This window comes from Hyperolius riggenbachi, chromosome 6 (genome assembly GCF_040937935.1).
Source record: "Hyperolius riggenbachi isolate aHypRig1 chromosome 6, aHypRig1.pri, whole genome shotgun sequence".
Taxonomy (NCBI): Eukaryota; Metazoa; Chordata; class Amphibia; order Anura; family Hyperoliidae; genus Hyperolius; species Hyperolius riggenbachi.
Window position 1 is genome coordinate 52,147,337 of NC_090651.1, and position 21,995 is coordinate 52,169,331.

The 21,995-nt window shown below is 46.8% G+C and overlaps 1 protein-coding gene across 2 annotated transcripts in view; it reads left to right on the forward strand.

Moving 5' to 3' along the window:
* Positions 1-21,995, forward strand: part of WLS (Wnt ligand secretion mediator) — an 89,217-nt gene that overhangs the window by 37,291 nt on the left and 29,931 nt on the right. For both annotated transcript variants that reach the window (XM_068239260.1, XM_068239259.1), the window contains exons 4-7: positions 1,998-2,159; positions 6,094-6,230; positions 9,764-9,932; positions 12,341-12,438. In XM_068239260.1, the coding sequence (XP_068095361.1) occupies positions 1,998-2,159; positions 6,094-6,230; positions 9,764-9,932; positions 12,341-12,438 (566 nt within the window). The remainder of the gene's footprint in view (positions 1-1,997; positions 2,160-6,093; positions 6,231-9,763; positions 9,933-12,340; positions 12,439-21,995) is intronic.

The window sequence follows — 21,995 nt, forward strand, 5'->3', positions numbered from 1 at the left end:
CAGTTCACTAAGGCTGTTACTGCAATGATAAGTAAAAAAAAAAACGACTTACCTCAATAATTGTCAATTCGCAAAGATCAGAGCATGCAGTAAAGCAAGTGAGATGTTTGGTAACTTAAAGGATACTTTAGCCCTAATTTGAATTTCAAATTTGTGTGTGTGTGTGTGTGTGTGTGTGTGTGTGTGTGTGTGTGTGTGTGTCACAGGCAGCCCAATAGGACATACTGCGAATGCGCAGCGCACGTCTGGGTCGATGGGTGCCGATCAGGAAATAGAGAGGCATAGCGGACAAATGTAGGAAGACGCCAGGCCACAGGTGGTGTGCTAAGCCGATGCGCACCTTCTCCCCCCACACACACAGGGCCATCATCTGGAAATTTTAATTAGGGCTAAGGTAATAATAATTAGGGCTAAGGATTGTACTGCTGTACAATCCTTTAAGACCAGCCTGCAGCTAACTAGCCATCAGCATTCGGTAAAATGGACAGGCAAAGAAGACGGCCAATAGGAAGAGCCACCCCAGCCTACTCCTCACTCCATTTGATCTGATATACTGCCAAAGGGGGGGGGGGGGGGGGGATATAGAGGAGCATGATACAATCATAGGGACTTTCTTGTATCCCTTTAGACGTGCACATCTATGGTCTGACATAGAGAGAGTGTCCTCTAGTGGCACATATAAAGGAATGGCTGGGATGACTTTTATTCTTGAAAGCTGTCACAGGACAAGCAGGAATGGCTTATGCAGACCACAAAAGGTGGCCATACACCCAGCGATCGGGCATCCCGACCAATCAATACTTTTATCGAATCGAGAGAGAATCAAGTGTGTTCCAGTATATGCGATCAACAGTAATGGACTCGCGTCTGGATGAATTGCGATGATTTGTCGATCGAGCAGGATGGAAGATATCGGTAGATGGTTTGCTACTGTTCACATGTTTTCCAATGAGAAATGATTGATTTTTGGATTTAAAGTATTGAGGTACAACAAAGATTAGTGAAGGTGACTCTGCACACTAGTTGATCGACCGGTAAAGTCAACCACTTAATTGCTCAATGCAAAATTGCTCGATGTAGGCTTTAAAGGGAAGCTGAAGTGAGGGATATGGAGGCTGACATGTTTAATTCCTTTTAAAGAGAGAATGAAGCCTTTCAAAATACCTGTTTTTATGCTGCAGGCTTCTTCATCATTATAAACCCAAGCTGATTTGCCATGGGGACGCAGCAGAACGAGGTCTTTATACCCCCCATATCCCGTGGCAAAATTTCACGACTTTCCAGGAACCCACTAGCAGTGATGGCTAACCTTGGCACTCCATCTGTGACAAAACTACAAATCCCATCATGCCTTTGCCTACCCGCGTTTTGCTTACAGCTGTCAGAGTATTGCAGTGCCTCATGGGACTTGTAGTTCCACCACAGCTGGAGTACCAAGGTTAGCCATCACTGCACTACAGCGGGTTTTTTGAGCATTTAGGGAGTGCTTTCAATCGCTAGGGTTTACCCTAAACGCTCTGCCAATGTAAATGGATTTGACTGATTCCCCTAGAGTGATTGCGATTAAGGAAATCGCAATCACAGGACATGCAGCATTTTCGAAGCGTTTCCATTCTAATGAATTGTATAGGAGCAGGGAAATGTTTTACAAAATTTGCTTGCAAAACGCCATCACAAAACGCTAGCGATTGCAATAGCGTTTTGCGCTTTCTAATGGGTTCCAGGCCTCATGTTTTAAGCCAAAGACCCTGAACAAGCATGCAGATATTAGCTAGATTAGAAGATTAGCTGCATGCTTGTTTCATGCGTGTGGTTTAAACCCTACTGACCAGAAAAATCGGCAGGACTGCCAGGCAACTGATGTTGTTTAAAAGTAACCAAATATGGCAGCTTCCATAAGTCTCGGGTTCCTTTTAAAAAGCAATAACCTTGACATCACAAAAAGTTGTACTTTTTCATGTTTGAATATTTCATCTTTTTCCTTTTTTTTGTGACAGACTGTGGACAATGAAGGTCGATATTATGAGTGCGATGTCCTTCCGCTCATCGAACTGGGCAGCGTGGCGCATAAGTATTACCTGCTGAACATCAGACTTCCCGTCAACGAACGCAAGAAAATAAATGTGGGCATCGGAGAGATAAACGATCTGCATCTGGTGGTGAGACTTCGTAATATATATTCCTCCCCCGGACGCTAATTCTTCAGCGAGATTTTCAGGGCCCCATTACGTTGATTAACGGCCTGGAAGAGAGGCGGCATGGCCGTACCCTTCTTGTTGATTAACAGGGCTCGTGCTAAGCAGGAATGAGGAATTTAAAAAATGGCGTTGTACTTGGCAGCAAATGTAAAGTCGTGGAACGGGAGGCAAAACCTCTCCAATGGAGAGACACACAGCAATAAATACTCTTGATATTGTTCAGAAAATTCCTCTTGCGTCCTGCTCTGGTAAGGAGATTGCGGCAGTAAATCTCCCTGATGGGGGACAAAGACCACAATAAAACGGGACTCGCTGTATTCAAACTAAAAATAAAATCAGCAACGTATGTGTTGCCGTATGTTTGAGCGAGAAGGTTCAGTTGATGGTGTTAAGGTGTACCAGCTGGGGAAACAATGGCCAAGAGAGGGAAGCCTCTATACCAGGCTCTCTCAACCAGGGTTCCTTGAGGACTCTGCAGGGGTTTCTTGGCATTTTACCCCATCCTGGGGAAAGTATAATAGAGCACATTATAATAGGGGGTACTGTAAAAAGAAGCACTAAATTGGGGGTCAGAATAATAATGAGCACAGTATAATGAGTGGCACTGTAATAGGAGGTAGTGAAATTAACATCCTCACCTACTTTGAAAGACCACTATGCCTCCTGCAAAATAAATGCAGGGGTTCCTCGAGATAAAAAAAATTGTTTGCAGGGGTTCCTTGAGAGTCGTAAGTTATTTGCAGGGTTCCTCCAGGGTAGGAAGGTTGAGAAAGGCTGCTCTAGATATTCCAGAGCCTACCCCCCCCATCATCCTCCTTGTCCCCTCCCGTAAAGGGTTGGGACCCTCTGAAGAAGGGCTTGTCAAATATGGGGAGTATATAGAGTGACCTTGATGGAAAGCAGCACACAAGAGAAGAGTAGGAGCCCAATATGGTGTAGTACGCCTAATATATGAATTAGATAATAGAACCAAAAAAGGGGGGTACTCACAAACCAGGGTTGGCTAAAAGCAACCACTTCCACCACTCAGACAGGAACTATCACTTACATATCTGATGTTTAACTCGGACAGAGAAAGAAAAAAAAGGAACACAACATAATTATTTGTGTGCTAGGCACTGTACATACACATGTCTATCCCATCATGTCATGTATCCTGCTGGGGAGTGGTTAGTCAGAGCATCTGCTGTGGGTCTACCTAGGACAGTGATGGCTAACCTTGGCACTCCAGCTGTGACAAAACTACAAATCCCATCATGCCACTGCCTCCCCGAGTTATGCTTAGAGCTGTCAGAGTATTGCAATGCCTCATGGGACTTGTAGTTCCACAACAGCTGGAGTGCCAAGGTTAGCCATCACTGACCTAGGACTACCTGTTGTGCAGGAATTCCACATTTCTAGCAATCTATCAAGCTTTCATTTGGGCAGTCTGCCTACCTATGTCAATGAATACCTTACTGCAGTAAACCTCAGTATACAAAAAGTTATCTTACCGATTCCTTTACTAGTCTGATCTTCAGGGAGTTGTGAATTTAGGCCTGTTTAGGCTGTTACCGTAGTTTCAAGAAAGCATCATTTAAATCATTTGTCAGTTTTAGTAAATCAATAGCTGGCTGCAAACCAAACTTGAAAGTTTTTTTTATAAACATTAAATTACAAACTTCCTTAAAGGACTACTATGGTGAAAATTAGTCAAAGTTAAAATGCATACAAGTAAAATGTTTTTTGTCCCAGTGTACAATGTTCTATAAATTGCTGTTTTCCTATGTTGCTGCCACTTACAGTAGGTAGTGAAAATTTGTCAGATCTTTCAGGTTTTGGACTAGTCCATCTCCTCATGGGGGATTCACGGTTATTTAATTCTGAACTGCAATTACTTGGTCCAAATGCCAAAATGGTGTGCAAGTGAGTAGAAAAGCTGGCTGAAAACGTTGTATATAGATCCTTTTCAAGGGATTGCTTTTGTAAAGAATAGAGTTTGTACTGAGAATCTCCCATGAGGAGATTGGACTAGTCCAGAATTTATCAGATCTGTCAGCCACCTAGGAAAAGAGTCATTTTCAGTGCATTTTATATACATTTATTTTGGAGAAATGTACATTTTACATGTATGTAGCTTACATTTTTTCACAACAGTGGTCCTTTAATATCTAGAAGTCATATCAATTATTTTTTGTAACAAAAGCAGTTAAGGTATGTGCAAAAAGCTCGCTGGCTTGGATGGACGTCGGCTTTTAATCTCTACAAGTAAAGGCCGTTCCCTCCATTTCACTTCAGAGACTGATCCTGACTTACAGCTGACCTTTACCGCAGCTGAGAGTATTTGTATAAAGCTGTTGACTTTCATCCTGAAAGACTTCAATTGTTTCTTGGGCTTCATACTTCGAGGACAGGACTTAGAAACCGATCCTCTTTGTCTCCGTAACATATTTTTAATATGAAATCCATTTTATGATTGTTAAAGTGTACCTGTTTGCCCAAGCAGCCATATTGTAAAGTAAGCAAGTATTCAGCTAATCAGTTCAGTCATAGCTCCCAATTGTCCCTCTTGTGGAGAGACAGTCTGTCTTTGGGAACCCAATCCCTCTCTGTCCCTCTCTCTCTCTTTTTTAGACAAAATAGAGGGTGAACAGTCACCCTGGAACAAAAACACACACAGAGACAAAGGGAGCCCAAATGCTGCAGTACGTCACAAATTATAGAAGCAAAAAAATATAAACAGAGGGTACTCACAAAGGGAGGTTGCAAAGGGGCAACCAACCACTACAGGCAGGTGGAGATCAATAAACCCGACACCACTCCGGGGGTCCAGGCTTGGTGGAGATGGTGGCACTTTTTGAGAAAAAGGCCCTAGGGGCCTGTAAATGGGGTCCAAGGGTATCCCCTACCCTGAGTGGGGGGAAGGGGGGTATATTATTATATTATGCACAACAGGATGAAATGGCACCCAGAAAATGATACAATTAATTAAAAACAATAAAATAAAGTAAGTTTGAGGTGGCTTACCTCAATAAAGACTAATTCATATAAAAATGAACTTCAATAGCATTGGCAACACATTTCATGGGTCCCTGCCCACTTCCTCAGGCAAATCAAGTGCCTCACTGTGTTAAGAGCCAAGGTTTGAGCGCCTTACCTTTGACGCTCAAAAAAGTTAATTTTTATATGAATTTGTCTTCATTGAGGTAAGCCACCTCAAACGTTATTTTATTGCTTTTATTTCATTTTATCATTTTCTGGGCGCCTTTCGATTCCATTTTGCATTTTCTCTAATTTGTGTCCCTTTCAGATCTACAGTACCTATGTACCAGTAAATACATGTATTTTTCTCCTGAAAAATTTAGTTTAATTATTCCCATCCTTTAAGTTGATATATTTCTTATTTTAAAATGTTAATATGAAGGAAAATGAACCAGGATAAAAATGTGATTTGAATTATAAAACATCTTTCCCTCACAAAATCTTTATAGTATGCATGAGGGGTGTGGCAGGGTCGTGGTTAAAAGCTTGGCAGGGGTGTGGCTTAAGTGTCCCTTTTTTCTGATCTCAAAAAGTTTGGAGGCATGGTTCAGTGGAAATGGTGACATGATTTAATTGTTACTGTAGTGCCGTTTCCTCCAGGGATGTAGGCTGTATGCTATACAGTACTGTTCAGATCAACAAAATGGCTGCCCACCTGATGCACTGGTTCTTGCCTGGCATCTGCTTGCCAGCTTAGTTTGGTGCAGTAGCTTTAATCCTGATAAGGTTTTGCTGATAGTTAATGAGATCATTACCAGTGCCTCTTAACACTACTCTGTAAAATAGTCTAAGTGGCCATTGTCAACTTTTTAGCTTCACTCAACTAATGTCATCCTCTGAGGACAGGCCTCTGATTTTCTGTTCTCTGTTTCAGGCGATCTTCCAGAATGGAGGCTTTACAAAAGTGTGGTTTGCCATGAAAACCTTCCTGACTCCAAGCATACTAATAATTATGATCTGGTACTGGAGACGGATTACCATGATGACCCGCCCTCCCGTCCTGCTGGAGAAGTAAGGACATTGACTCATAAGCTTAATGTTTGCAGAGATCAGGGGCCTTAAATATCGAAGGTGCAGAGGCTCTTGCGTAGTTTGTCATTGGTCTACGGATCCCATCTCTTGAAAGCTAGTTATCTAGAGAGATGGCTTATGCCCAATACACACAGTACGATTTTCCGTGTAGATGGATCCGATAGATAAAATGAGTCATGTCCGATATTGCTCCCGATCGTTTCGGTGCTCGATTTCTCATAGCAGTGAATGGAAAAGGTTGAGAAAAACGAATGAAGATAAGAGAATTGAGCGCAGAATCAAGTGCGGAATCGTGCGAGAAAAATTATCGAGTCACAAAATTGCATGAAAAATCTTACCATGTGTACCCAGCATTAAAGCGGAACTGTAGATTGCTAATAAACACAATGTTTCACTTACCTGGGCTTCCCCAAGCCCCCAGCAGCCGTCCTGTCCCTCGCCGCTCCACAACGAGCCTCCGTTCGCCCACCGCCAGCTAGTTTCGGTTTCGCCGCCGGCCCACTGCGCCTGCGCGGCTCTGGCCACGCGTATCCTTTCTTCGCATTCCGCGCTATTGCCGGGGGGTAACGCGAAGAAAGGATACGCTTGGCCAGAGCCGCGCTGGCATCGACTTACAAGTCGAGGTGTGGGACCAAGCGGCGGCTGGGGAACGGAGACTCGTTGAGGAGCAGTGCGGGACAGGACAGCTGCTGGGGGCTTGGGGAAGCCCCAGGTAAGTGAAACACTGTGTTTATTAGCAATCTACAGTTCCGCTTTAAGCTCAGTACACAGGCTCAATCAATGTCTTCCAATAGGGAGCAGAACCCCATCCCTTTTGGCAATATTGCAAGGCCCTGCGTAGTGGCGTGACAGGGTAAGTGGGGAGAGCAATGCTCTCAGTTGCCACTCAGCTGAAGTGATATGTCAGGATGGATCGCTGGTTAAGCACACACACTGGATTCTCGTCGGAGACGGTCATTATTGGTCACCTCAGCTGAGTTTCATCTAGTAAACAGGTGTCGAACTCCAGGCCTGGAGGGCCAGATCCATGCCAATGTTTAGGATGGACTGAGAAAGAGAGGAATGTGATCTACCTGATGGACCACACCTTTACTGATTTAGACCCATCAATTAATTTGAGCTGTGTTAAAAATGTGTGAGGACCTCTGCCCTCGTAGGACCGGTTTGACATCCTTGATCTACTGTGTGTACAGAGCTTTAACTAACAATAGTCCAAGGATCCCAGACCTTGAATATTGATAGCTCAGACATTCTTCGCCCTGAATACCAATAGTCTGGAGGTTTATTTGCCTTAAACAGCAATAAACCAGAAGTTATGGGGCACAGACATGGGCGTGGGGCCTTGAATATTAACTATTAACAGACTGTGAGGGCATAAGCATAACCTTACATTAAAATAGTGCAGAGTTTCCAGGGCCTTGACTCACGATAGCCCAGAGGTTCTGATGCCTAACTACCGATAGTCAAAAGGTGTTCGGTTTTAACTAGTGATGTCTGAGAGAGATCTTTGCCTTAACTAATAAAAGCCCAGAAGTCTTTGACTTTAAGTATCAATATGCCAGAAGTCTTTGGCCTTGAGTAGTGATAGACCATAGGTCATGGCCCTTCATTTGTGGTTGCCCAAATGTCTTTCTTTGACTTGTGATATCCCAAAAGGTTTTGGGTGTTGATTAGCAACAGCTCAGTGTCCCACTCTCTGGCCTTGACTAGTCATAGTCCTGAAGTCTTAAGGTGCGTACACACATGCGACTATAGTCGTTTGTAACGATCGTTCCCCGATCTTTACCAACGACGATCGTTACAAAAAACGAACCACCGACTATTAAGGCAAACGACGAACGAGCCAAATCGCTACAAAAGAAAGTTCTGTCTCGGCGGATTTTAACCAACGACGATCGTTTGCAAAAGTAGTACATCGTTGGAAACGGTCGTTCGTACTAGGCTTGACATGCGCATTTCACTATTTCTCTGTGAAACTTCTCATTTTTATGCGCAGGCGCAATAGTTGCTTTACGTGATGTAACGTTCGTTCTAACGATCAGATCGTTACACACCTTTTAAAACTATCTTTACTTAGGTCGTTCTTTCATCAATTAAAAGTTCGTTCGTCGTTCTCAACGAACGATCGTTGTCGCATGTGTGTACGTAGCATCAGGCTTTGGTTAGTGATTAGCCTCAATAATTGATATCAGTAGAGTTTAACCTTTTTGGCGGTAATCCCGAGCCAGGCTCAGCGTGGAGAAAGGAAGCCAGGAGCAGTAATCCGGAGCCTTCCTCTGGGTAGCCGATGGGAGATATGGGGATGCAGCGCAGCAGCAGTTATAGCTCACCTCCTTCGGGTTTCGGATGCTCACAGACCATCTTTTTTCTGTCCTGGGATGCTCTCAATCCCTCGGGTGAGATCACGTTTGTCACATGACAGACCGCAGTCTAACCATAGCAGTAGAGTGCCACCTGGAGGACAGGAGGGAGAATTGCAGTGCTTGATCCTGGGGAGGTGTGTAATATGCAGGGGCTGTTTTTAGAGTCTAAAAGCTCATTAAAAAATTGTACCACTTTTAGACCCTAAAATCAGGAAAGAATCATACCACCAGGGAGGGGTATAGTGTGAGAAGGGGAGGAGAGTTAATTTATGTAAATTACATAATCTACAAACATATGACCTTGTAATTGAATACATTTCCTTATAACTAAGGAGATATTTAACTAGATATGGTGGGTCCTGACGTAATCCTTTTAAATCCTGAGAATCGCCCAATGATGAGATGCACTAATCCAAAACCTTTTGGTAAGAGATTCTGAGCGGTCAGATTAATGATACATTCTGTAACAGTTAAATAGGAAAAAAAGTAATTCACAGAGAATTTCACTCTGGAACAAATATACATATCTTTTTTACAGAATTGCTATTTACTGCTCTATAGCCGCATCTACACGCGTAGATGCGGCGGCGATGTGGCTTATTAATCGAGCCGCTGATGCGGCTCGATTGATAAGATCCGACAGGACGGATCTCCCCACCGCCGATTCCCTGCTCGATCCCCGCGAGGGGACAATGGCGGGGAATCGAGCGTAAGATAAGCGGCGCCGGCAGGGACGAGCGGGGAATCGTATCCGGCACACGCGCGGTGAGCGGGGACGCGGCGGGCACGCGGAAGAGGCGACCGCCGGATCGCAGCCTCATCTACCCGTGTGGATGAGGCTTTAAACTGATCTCTGCTGAGCTGGCAGTTTTCACCAAAGGGAGTGCTACCTGTTTTGATGCATACGTAAAAAAAAATCAAGGCAATTTCTCATGATTTATTTGAGTATTATTATTCCCTACCAAGCTTTTACATGTATTTTGGTGTTTTTTTTTTTTTTTTGTTCTTATCAAACTCTGGAATGATGAGGGGAGAGCTGCAGCTTGACGTTGGCCGTGTTGTTGTTTTTTATTGTTGTTTTTATACTTGCTTGTTTTCTCCATGCCTCCTATGCTTGCTGGTGTCTTCAGTCCTGATGTTCTCCTGCAGGGTCATCTTTGCTTTGGGCATCTCCATGACCTTTATTAACATTCCCGTGGAGTGGTTCTCAATTGGATTTAACTGGACGTGGATGCTGCTTTTTGGAGATATTCGCCAAGGCATCTTTTACGTGATGCTGCTGTCGTTCTGGATCATCTTCTGTGGTGAACACATGATGGTAAGGTGATAGAGCTCGAGCACACGGGTAACGGATGGCTCCTCCAACTTTGCGAACCTATGTATGACTTCTGCGCTTGATATATGGGAATCAGATTTAGGATTCTGCTAATACTTGGTTTTTTAAGGATCCTACACAATCTTCAAATGTTCTTCAACCCCCTTGAGATTGTGTTATGCTAAATCTCTCCATCCTACCTTGTGCCTAACTTCATCCTCTTTTATGACCAACCTTAATTGTGATGCTTTCCTTGCTGACACACCCTACTCTTAATATCCCGCACTTTAAGCTGCTTACACTCAATCATGGCGACCAATAAATACCTCATCGGTTAAGAATCTAGAGTGAATCCAGCATGTACACAGCGACCACCTAACATCTCCTAAAGATCCGACATGCCTACAAAATTATCACTTTCCATGTCAGAAACTACCTTTCTCCACCTTCTTATCAAAATATTCCAGCATGATTATTATCCCCAACAAAGTTTTGGGGATTATTATTTATTTTATTTTTTTGCCATTCAACAAATTTATCCCTCCAAAATCATCCACATTATTCCATAATGAACTAGTAAGAGGAAGAAAACAGATACTGACCCAGAGGGGGCTGTGCATGGCATATAGGACTACGCAAATTAATGCATTTTTGCTTTTTGCAAACTAAAACCTCTGCATGTAAATGAGCTTTAGGGATAGCAGCAGTTCCGGAATGGCTAGTCTGCAGTGGATATTTGAATGAGAGTGTGCAAAAGGTTAATTGATTGGGGGGGGGGGGGGGGGGAGATCACCAGATCATGCGCCACAAGTTTGCTTTTGGTACTACTTTAGCTGCTCTTGAAAAAGGGTGATCATCCCAAAACGGCAGTGTATTGCAGCTTGTTTTGTATGTGCTTTTACGCTTCGCAATAAAATTTGATACTTACCTGTGGTGGACGAGTAGTTACAGGCAGCACCCAACCATCTAGATGCGACGTGCTTTTGGTCGTTGTCCCTCTGTCTCCAGGAACAGCAAGCAGAAACTCCAAGAGAAGAGACCCAGCACAGTCTTCAAGTGTATTATAAGCTCTTTTATTGATTTAAAGCATCAATAAGACAAAAAAGGGCAAGTCTGTGCGACGTTTCGAGAGGAGACTCCTCTCTTTCTCATGCTGACAAGCCCTCTGAATACATGAAACACAATCGGCCTTAAATAGTACTTGCTCCACTAGGGAGCCAATCAAAAATGGTCTGGTCCAGGCTGGAGATGATTTGAGGGAACTGGTAATCCAGCTTGGTCTGATGACCATGTGCCCAGTAGTCCTTTACTCTTGGCCATCCGTAAGGGTTTTTCCCCACAAAACCTCTCTTGAACTTCCACAGCTTCCCTGAAGTATGAGCAAGAATGTCACACTGGGGCCACCAGTGCATTACGATTTTTCTGGAGGAGGGTAAAAATGTCATCACAAGTGATCCAATTCCCCCTTTCCCTCCCTCCCTCCCCTGCAAGTAACTAACAACGCCATCTCTTTCTGGTGAATGGTGAGGGATGGAACGTGTGTATAGGACTGCAATCAAGGAACTGTCATTGCAATCCTCACTTAGGGCTGGTGCACACCAAGAGCGATTCTGAGCGCTTTTTAAAACGCTTGCGCTTCAAAAAGCGCTTGGCTAATGTATTTGAAAGGGGATGGAGCACACCAGAGCGATGTGCTTTTTTCCCCAAACGCAGGTCCTGCAGCATTTCTGCTGATTTGTAAAGCGATTCAGCGTCAATGTTAAGTGTAGGAAAGTGGTAAAACGCTCTGAAAAGCGCTAGATCAGAGCGATTTTCCAAGCGTTTTTGTTATAGAAGCTGTTCAGTTCCAGCTCTACTGTAACAAAAATAAAAAACGCTACACCAAAATGCTCCAAAAATCGATAGGCATGATTAGAAAATCGCTAGGCACATGCCTAGAATTACATTAAAAAATCACTTCAAAAAGCGCTGAGCGTTTGCAATTACGCTGGCGCTTTTTGGTGTGCGCTGGCCCTAAGATCTGACCAAGGCAATGGTAGTCTATGGCAATGGTACCAGTGCTGTTTGTTGCCAGCAGTGTACCATGTGGTACACTATTAGCGTGATTTGGGGTACATGATATTATTATGGTAAAAGCATGTTATGCCAGTAGAATAATGTACATTACCATAGCAATTCCCACATTACCCATGTACCCTGGGTCACACTAATAGTGTAATGCACAGGACACTGCTGGCGGTAGTAACGGTAATCTTGCCATGTGCTGCCAGAAGTTAGTACATTAACCCCATTGACTAATAAATCTAGGCAAGGTTTGCAACACCTGCATTATAGATGAGGATTCATTTGGTGCTGAGATTCCCCTAATAATACTGATCTCTGACAAGTGTGTAATAACTTTGTTCCCTTAGGATCAGTCTGATAGGAATCGCATCTCTGCATACTGGAAGCAAGTTGGCCCTATTGCGTTCGGCTCATGCTGCCTGTTTGCGTTCGACATGTGTGAAAGGTAAGCAGGAGACTCCTTTTGTGCATAAAATGCTTTGTTTTAAATTGTGGAAAGCTGAGTTTTATAGCTCATACCTAGTTAAAAAAAAACAGCCCACCCCCCTTCCCTATAAGCAGCAATAAGTGGACCATTAATCTCCCTGGTGGTATAATTATTTCCAGATTTTAGGGCCTAAAAGCGATGCAAGTTTTCCCTAAGACTGGGAAAAAATCCTGCTGCTAGACAGCCTGCAGCAGCCCCTGCACACAAAGACTCGGAGGACAGGAAGGAGAATGGCTGCGGTCGTCTGGAACCCGGGGGAGGTGAGTTATATATAGTGTGCCCGGTACACACTATACTCTGCACAAGGTTTCCGGCGGCTACCAGGAGTCACGCTTGTGGTTACCGCTCCTGGCTTGATTTTTTTTCGCCCTGAGCCTGACTTGTGATAACCGCCAAGGAATTTAAGCAGCTCTCCCTCATTTATGTTTGCAAGCCATGCCTCATCTCCTTTCAGTGGCGGGAGTCAGAAGTGGTGAATAGAGTGAGGGCCACATCCCTTCCCAGAATTAATCTTGGTAGGAGACAAACTGGAACCTCCAAACGGAAGCGCCAGCATGACATCACTGGAGGTTTTATTCTGGAGTCTCTATTTGCTCTATGATTACTTGTGGGAAGGAGCATGGCACTTGCTCCATTCTTTTCCCGTACTCCCACCACTGATTGGAGAGGACGTATGACAGTTATAGACTTGGACCTTCTCTACAGTATGTCGCGTGACGGAGGTCTGGTTTCAGTAAGCAACCTGGTGGGATTGACACAGTTATGTGAGAGCGTTGCAGGGGGTTGGGAGAAGGGGAGGAGTCAAGACAGTTCCAAAGCAGGCTACGAGAGATTCGAGGAGGAGATAAAAGGGGGTCTAAGTAGCCTTATTTTAATAATGCGGTGTTAAAGGATACCACAACTGACATGTGGCATAATGAGATAGACATGGGTATGTACAGTGCCTAGCACACAAATAACTATGCTGTGTTCCTTTTTTTCTTTCTCTGCCTGAAAGAGGTAAATATCAGGTATGTAAGTGGCTGACTCAGTCCTGACTCAGACAGGAAGTGACTACAGTGTGACCCTCACTGATAAGAATTTCCCCCTTTTTTATCTCTTTCTTGCTCTCAGAAGCCATTTTCTTCTAGGAAAGTGTTTCATAGTTGGAATTTCTTATCAGTGAAGGTCACACTGTAGTCACTTCCTGTCTGAGTCAGGACTGAGTCAGCCACTTACATACCTGATATTTACCTCTTTCAGGCAGAGAAAGAAAAAAAGGAACACAGCATAGTTATTTGTGTGCTAGGCACTGTACATACACATATCTATCTCATTATGCCACATGTCAGTTGTGGTATCCTTTAAGGTGGCCACACACGATACAATAAAATGATCCGATTATACGCCAATTCGATAAAAAAGATCGAATCTCCCGCAAAAAATCGAAAGCTTTCTTTTTTTCATTTGACTGAAAAATCTGATCGGATTTCCCATTTTTTTCGATTTTTATCGATCCGGAATTCCAGATATTTTTGTTCAATCTCTCTAAAGATTGTATGGTGTGTGTTAGATTGTCATTTTATTAATGTACACACCCTAGCAATTTTGTCAGAATTTCCAATCATTTTTATCCTAATTGGGGAAAAAATTGAACATAGATGTGTGGTACATTGGTCATATTTTTGAAATGTTACAATCAGTCAGAAAAATTGATTGCAATTCTTAAATTGAACAGCTATTTTTAAAAATTGTATGGTGTGTGGCCACCTTTAGTGTTGGCTGTTTTATTTAAGAGACCTGCAGAATGTTTCTTTCTAAAGTGTTCCGAACTCTTTGGCCACTCCCACCTGTATCACCTTGACCTCCTCTCAGCTGCCTATTAAGCCGCGGCTGGGGGCGGGCCAAGGTGACAGCAAAGGGGAGGCCAAAGAAAACTAGAGAAAAACCAGCCACAACACAGGTGGGGGTGGCCACAGAGCTTCAGAGAACAATGGCTGTGGTGGTCTTATTCGGCCCTCTTGAAGTTTTCCACATTTTGTCATATTACTGCCACAAACCTGAATCAATTTTATTGGAATTCCACGTGAAAGACCAACACAAAGTGGTGTACACATGAGAAGCAGTGGTGCTCAGCAGAGCTCGAATATTCGAGTAGCTCGAATATTCGAGCTGCTCGAATATTCGAGCTCTTTTCCAGCTATTCGAGCTCGGTATTCGAGCTCCGAATAGCTGTAGCTATTCGAATGGGCTATTCGAGTACACTCGAATAGCCCATTCACTATTCGAGCTATTCGAGCAAAACGGCGCTATTCGAGCTCGGTACCGAGCTCGAATAGCGTCATAGCCCAGATTGATGTCCTTAGAGCCAATCAGAGGGCTCCCAGGCCCTCTGACGGCAGCCAATCACAGAGGGGGACCCTGGCCAGCCCCTACCCTATAAATAGCGGCCGCCATGTTAGGTTTCTCCGTGCTTGCCTGAGACTTGTACAGAGAGAGAGTTGCTCCTTTGTGCTTTGGCTTAGCAAGAGCTCTATTGTGGTCATTTACCTAGCATTTTTGCTCACATACACCTCCTATACACACCTATATTGTTGTTAGTTAGTTAGTTAGACATTGTATTTTAGTTAGTAGCTTTTGTGTTACATAGAGACAGGCCAGCTGCTGCAGGCTTACAGCTTTAGGCCTCAGGGCCTTGCCTGTGTGGGCAGCTGTCCTCCTGTCCTCTGTTTATTTCTCTCTATTCTATACCAGTATTTCTGCTGTCCTTTACTACTGATTGTATTAGTATTGTAGTTATATACTGTAACTGTACTAGGACACTCACTGTCACTGTTCATAGGCTACTAGCTGCTCCTGCGTGTGTGCACTCACTTTCTGTGTACACACTACACACACTCTATTTCCTTCTGATAACTGATTGATTATTGTAATTGATTATTGTAATTAGTTAGTTGTACTTACTGTTACTACTTACGGTACTAGGAGTCTAGGACACTCAGTCACTGTTCATAGGCTACTAGCTCCTGCGTGTGTGCACTCACTGTCTGTGTACACACTACACACACTCTATTTCCTTCTGATAACTGATTGATTATTGTAATTAGTTAGTTGTACTTACTGTTACTACTTACTGTACTAGGAGTCTAGGACACTCAGTCACTGTTCATAGGCTACTAGCTCCTGCGTGTGTGCACTCACTGTCTGTGTACACACACTACACACACTCTATTTCCTTCTGATAACTGATTGCTTATTGTAATTAGTTAGTTGTACTTACTGTTACTACTTACTCTTACTGTACTAGGAGTCTAGGACACTCAGTCACTGTTCATAGGCTACTAGCTCCTGCGTGTGTGCACTTACTGTCTGTGTACACACACTACACACACTCTATTTCCTTCTGATAACTGATTGCTTATTGTAATTAGTTAGTTGTACTTACTGTTACTACTTACTCTTACTGTACTAGGAGTCTAGGACACTCAGTCACTGTTCATAGGCTACTAGCTCCTGCGTGTGTGCACTCACTGTCTGTGTACACACACTACACACAGTCACACACTCTATTTCCTTCTGATAACTGATTGCTTATTGTAATTAGTTAGTTGTACTTACTGTTACTACTTACTCTTACTGTACTAGGAGTCTAGGACACTCAGTCACTGTTCATAGGCTACTAGCTCCTGCGTGTGTGCACTCACTGTCTGTGTACACACACTACACACACTCTATTTCCTTCTGATTACTGATTGATTATTGTAATTAGTTAGTTGTACTTACTGACTGTTACTACTTACTTACTTACTGTACTAGGGACACTCACTCAGTCACTGTTCATAGGCTAGCTCCTGCGCGTGTTTGCGCGTGCGTGCACTCACTGTCTGTAGTGTACACACACTAAATTTACTTGTGATTACTACTGATTATTGTAACTGCTAGTTGTACTTCCTGACTGTTACTACTTACTGTACTAGGGACACTCACTCAGTCACCTCACCCACCAACCCACTCCATTAAAGTACCCCACTTTTCACCCGCCCTTTTAAAAAACTTTTGTCTATACGCCCAAAACATCGAAGATGTCTGGAAGTGGCAGCCAGCGCGGTTTGGGCAAGGGGAAGGGCAGCAAGGGAATCAGGAGGAGAGGGAGCAGCATTGTGGCAGGCCGCGGCCGCGCCACCATGCACAGTTCCGCAGCAGCAGCAGCAGCAGCGTCAGTGGCTAACATTCCTCCCATAGCCACTGGCCGTGGACGCCTTGGGCGCCGCCCAGCAGGAGCATCTGCAACTCACGCTGCAGAGACACAGCAGCAGCAGCGTGTAGCACCTGCTCCGATTTTCCTCCAGCCGGGTCGGAAACGTCCCATTGAGGAAAAGCATGCAGACACTGTGGTGCAACTCATGACGGAGGATGAGCAGCCCGCCATCAGCTCTGCATCCGAGGCCTCCACCCTCACCACCACCACCCCTGTTCGCAGCAGCCGCCCAGCAGGGTCTGGGGAGGAGGCCAGTTCACCGTCACTCGCCGACCTGTCATTCAGCAGTCTTTTGACCCCAGGCATCATGAGTAAATTGTCTGCTGTTGTTGGCGATCTTGAGGAGGAGATGCTGATGGGCACTTTGGGGGATGAGGGATTGGACAGCAAAACTGTGGCGACAGTCAAGCAGCCCATCCATGCATCAGGAGAGGAGTTTGGGGGGTCATCATCCCAGCAGGACATGTTTCAGGAGGGGGAGGATGATGATGACCCGGTGACAGACAGAGACTGGGTGCCACCACCTCCAGGGGATGTCGTCCTCAGCAGCTCTGAGGAGGAGGAGGAGGAGGATGCGCTTGTGGGCCTTGCAAGGAGGCGCATCATTGCAAGCATTGGCAGCAGTAGGCAGGTCCCACAGCCTGCTGGTGTCTCAGGCTCAGCAGCAGCAGCAGCATCTGCCAGTACCACCACCAGCCGCACCCAAGCCCCCCCCCCAACCACCACAGGGAGACAGGCAGCAGCGCTTCCATGCCGTAGGGGGATGTTTCTGTCACCAATCTGGCGATATTTCACCATGCCCACTGTGTACAGCAAGTACGCCACTTGCAACCACTGTCAGCGGAAGTTGAGCAGAGGTGCAGACCCCTTAAAGTTCAGCACCAGCTCGCTCATCAACCACCTTGCTGCGAAACATTTCCACCAGCATGAGGAGTTCCAGAGGCTGAAGGCATCTGGTGCTGGCAGTGGCACCACACCCATCACTGCACAGCCTTCAGCAGCAGCAGCAGCAGCAACAGCAGCCACCCGCCCTCCTGCTCCTCCAGCAGCACCAGCAGGAGTGCGGAAACGCACTGCTCCTCCCCCCTCTGCAACTCCTGCCGCCGACACTGAGGCCTGTTCTGGCAGCCAGTCCTCAGTGGCCTCCTCCGCTGTGTCTGCTGATTCCCGTGCCAGCAAAAGGCCACGCCAGAGCCTTTTGAGCGAGTCCTTCCAGGGGGTGGTTAGGGCTCTGCCTCCCAGCAGCCGTCGCGTGCGGCAGCTGAACGGCTTGCTGGCACGGGCCATGTGCTCCCAACTCCTGCCGTACACGCTCGTGCAGGAGGGGAGCGACATTCGTGCGCTGCTTGCTTGCGCAGCCCCAGACTGGCAGCTCCCCAGCAGACACTTTTTCTCCCGCAAGGCCATTCCTGCACTGCACCGCTTTGTGATGGCCAATGTGGAGCGAGGGCTGGAGCACGCGGTTGGTGAAAGGGTCCACGTCACCATGGACTCCTGGAGCAGCCGCTTCGGGACAGGCCACTACCTGTCCTTCACTGTCCACTGGGTCAGCTTGGTGGAAGGGGGTGAGGATGGGAGAGCAGCAGCGGGCACAGCAGCAGCAGCAACACAGTGGGTGGTGCCACCCGGCAGGGTCAGGGGAACTGCAGCAGGTTCCTCCGATCCTCTGCCATCCTCCGGCACACCTGGCCAAACCCCCCGCCTCAGCAGCAGCGTGAAGGCCCGCCACTGCCAAGCGCTGCTGCACTTGGTCAGCCTTGGGAAGACCAAGCTGACGGCAACCCATGTGTTGGCCAAACTCCAGGAGCAGGAGAGGATTTGGCTGACCCCCAGAGGCCTCAGAGTCGGAGAGGTGGTGGCCGACAATGGGGCCAATCTGGTTGCCGCAATAGACAGGGGAAACCTGACCCACATCCCCTGTCTTGCCCACGTGCTGAACCTGGTGGTGCAGAAGTTCTTGCGCACCTACCAGGGGATGGGCGAACTGCTGGAAACGGCAAGGAACGTTGTGCGTCACTTCCGGCGCTCGGCTGCAGCCTGTGCGAGCCTGGAAGACGTGCAAAAGGAGCTGGATCTGCCACGCCATCGGCTGATCCTTGACGTTCCGACTCGCTGGAACTCCACCCTGGCGATGTTGGAGCGTCTGGTTGAACAGAAGCGCGCTGTCAAACAGTACCTTGCCCTGGCCACTGTTTCCGCCGCTCAGAGAAGGGACAAGACCAGCAACATCCCGTCCATCGTCCCCGATGATGACTGGAGCTGTTTCCGCCGCTCAGAGAAGGGACAAGACCAGCAACATCCCGTCCATCGTCCCCGATGATGACTGGAGGCACATGCAGCAGGTGTGCTTAGTGCTGGCTCCCTTTCTGCAGGCCACTAACATGGTGAGCAGGGACCATGCTATGGTCTGCGAGTGGGTGCCCCTGGTTTGTCTGCTGAACAGGGCCCTCGATGCTTTGCTGGAACAGGGAGCGGCAGCCTTGGACCAGCAGGAGCGGCAAGCAGCTGCACAGTCCACCTCTGAGGGGGAGGAGGAGGAGGACTTGGTGGAGGTCCCTGACCTTGCTGCTGATGAGGGGGAGCAGCACAGTGCAGCTGAGTTGGTGCGGGGGTGGAGAGAGGATGAGGCTGACAAGGCAGAGGAGGAGAATGAGGACAGCAGCACTGCCGTCGATGTGCCAGCAGACGTGGCCCGCCTCTTCCCAATGGCAGCGCACATGCTGACGTGCCTGCGCAGAGACCCCAGGGTGATCCAGATGAAGCAGAGGGAGGACATCTGGATCAGCATGATGTTGGACCCACGCCTCAAGGGGAAGTTGAGCCAGTTCCTGCCGCCTGCAGGAGGAGACCCAGCGCAACAAATAAGGAGCTTGCAGCAGGCCCTTGTTGAGCGCTTGGAGGAAGCCTTCCCCCAGCCTTCCACCCCCACTGTCCAGCAGCCAGCACAGAGGCAGAAGCAGGTGCCTGCATCCAGCAGCAAGCGCCCCACAGACCTGCTGTCTCTCAGCCACGAGCTCTACAGGACTGTAGAGGCTCCGGCAGCAGTGACTAGAGAGGAGGTGCATGCAGCAGCATCCTCCACCGGTCACAGCCAGCGCCTGACCCGCATGGTGGCTGACTACATGGGGTCCTACAGCGGGCTTGACAGCGATGCCCCTGTTGATCCCATGGAGTATTGGGTCAAGCGCCTGGAGATCTGGAGCGAGCTGGCGCAGTACGCCCTGGAAGTGCTGTCCTGCCCCCTTTCCAGCGTGCTGTCCGAGCGCTGCTTCAGTGCAGCTGGTGGTGTGGTCACCGAGAAACGCTCACGTCTGTCTCACAAGTCTGTGGACAGACTGACGTTTCTCAAGATGAACCAGGCGTGGGTGGAAGGCGAGTTCCTGGCCCCTGTTGTCGGCGAGAGGGGGACATGAACTGGCTAAGAACCATCGTTAATGTGCCTTACCACCCTTTACCACCTCCTGGCTCCTGCTCACTAATCCAGCCTGGTTCACTTTGACTATTACGTCGCCTGCAGCCACACATTTTACACCTACAGTGGGCTGCTGTGTACTGCCCTTCTGCTGTCTGTCTGTGTTTCCCACTGCCAGGGTACACAGATTTACCTTCTGCTGCCACTCTGCCACCAGCTATTACGTCAAACAATAGCTATATATCTGTGTAATTTGTTTTACAAACAAAACCAAAAAACCATTAAAAAAAAAAAAAAGGTTTAATTTTTCTGAGGTGCCCGGGTTGAAAACTGTGTTGTCCCAGTTGTGTATTGGACACGATGTGGGCTGCACGACCGCTGTCTGGGACCTCCTGTTGTGTTCATTTACGGCCTGGTATCACCGCTAGGTACCAGGGCTATTATGTCACGCTGCCTGCCTGCTGCCACACTCACACTACTCCTCCATTCCTCCTGCTGTCTGTCTGTGTTTCCCACTGCCAGGGTACACAGAATTACCTTCTGCTGCCAGTCTGCCACCAGCTATTACGTCAAACAATAGCTGCACACATAATTACTCCTCCATTCCTCCTGCTGCTGCTGCCTGTCTGTCTGTGTTTCCCAACGCCAGGGTACACAGATTTACCTTCTGCTGCCACTCTGCCACCAGCTATTACGTCAAAAAATAGCTATATCTGTGTAATTGGTTGTAAAACCAAAACTACAAAACCATTACAAAAAAAAAGGTTTAATTTTTCTGAGGTGCCCGGGTTGAAAACTGTGTTGTCCCAGTTGTGTATTGGACACGATGTGGGCTGCACGACCGCTGTCTGGGACCTCCTGTTGTGTTCATTTACGGCCTGGTATCACCACTAGGTACCAGGGCTATTATGTCACGCTGCCTGCCTGCTGCCACACTCACACTACTCCTCCATTCCTCCTGCTGCTGCTGTCTGTCTGTGTTTCCCACTGCCAGGGTACACAGAATTACCTTCTGCTGCCAGTCTGCCACCAGCTATTACGTCAAACAATAGCTGCACACATAATTACTCCTCCATTCCTCCTGCTGCTGCTGCTGTCTGTCTGTCTGTGTTTCCCAACGCCAGGGTACACAGATTTACCTTCTGCTGCCACTCTGCCACCAGCTATTACGTCAAAAAATAGCTATATCTGTGTAATTGGTTGTAAAACCAAAACTACAAAACCATTACAAAAAAAAAGGTTTAATTTTTCTGAGGTGCCCGGGTTGAAAACTGTGTTGTCCCAGTTGTGTATTGGACACGATGTGGGCTGCACGACCGCTGTCTGGGACCTCCTGTTGTGTTCATTTACGGCCTGGTATCACCGCTAGGTACCAGGGCTATTATGTCACGCTGCCTACCTGCTGCCACACTCACACTACTCCTCCATTCCTCCTGCTGATGCTGCTGTCTGTCTGTGTTTCCCACTGCCAGGGTACACAGAATTAGCTTCTGCTGCCACCAGCTATTACGTCAAACAATAGCTGCTCACATTACTCCTCCATTCCTCCTGCTGCTGCTGCTGTCTGTCTGTGTTTCCCACTGCCAGGGTACACAGATTTACCTTCTGCTGCCACTCTGCCACCAGCTATTACGTCAAAAAATAGCTATATCTGTGTAATTTGTTGTAAAAACAAAACAAAAAAAAACAAAACAAAAAAAAAAGGTTTAATTTTTCTGAGGTGCCCGGGTTGAAAACTGTGTTGTCCCAGTTGTGTATTGGACACAATGTGGGCTGCACGACCGCTGTCTGGGACCTCCTGCCTGCTGTGTTTATTTACAGCCCTGGTATCACCGCTAGGTACCAGGGCTATTATGTCACGCTGCC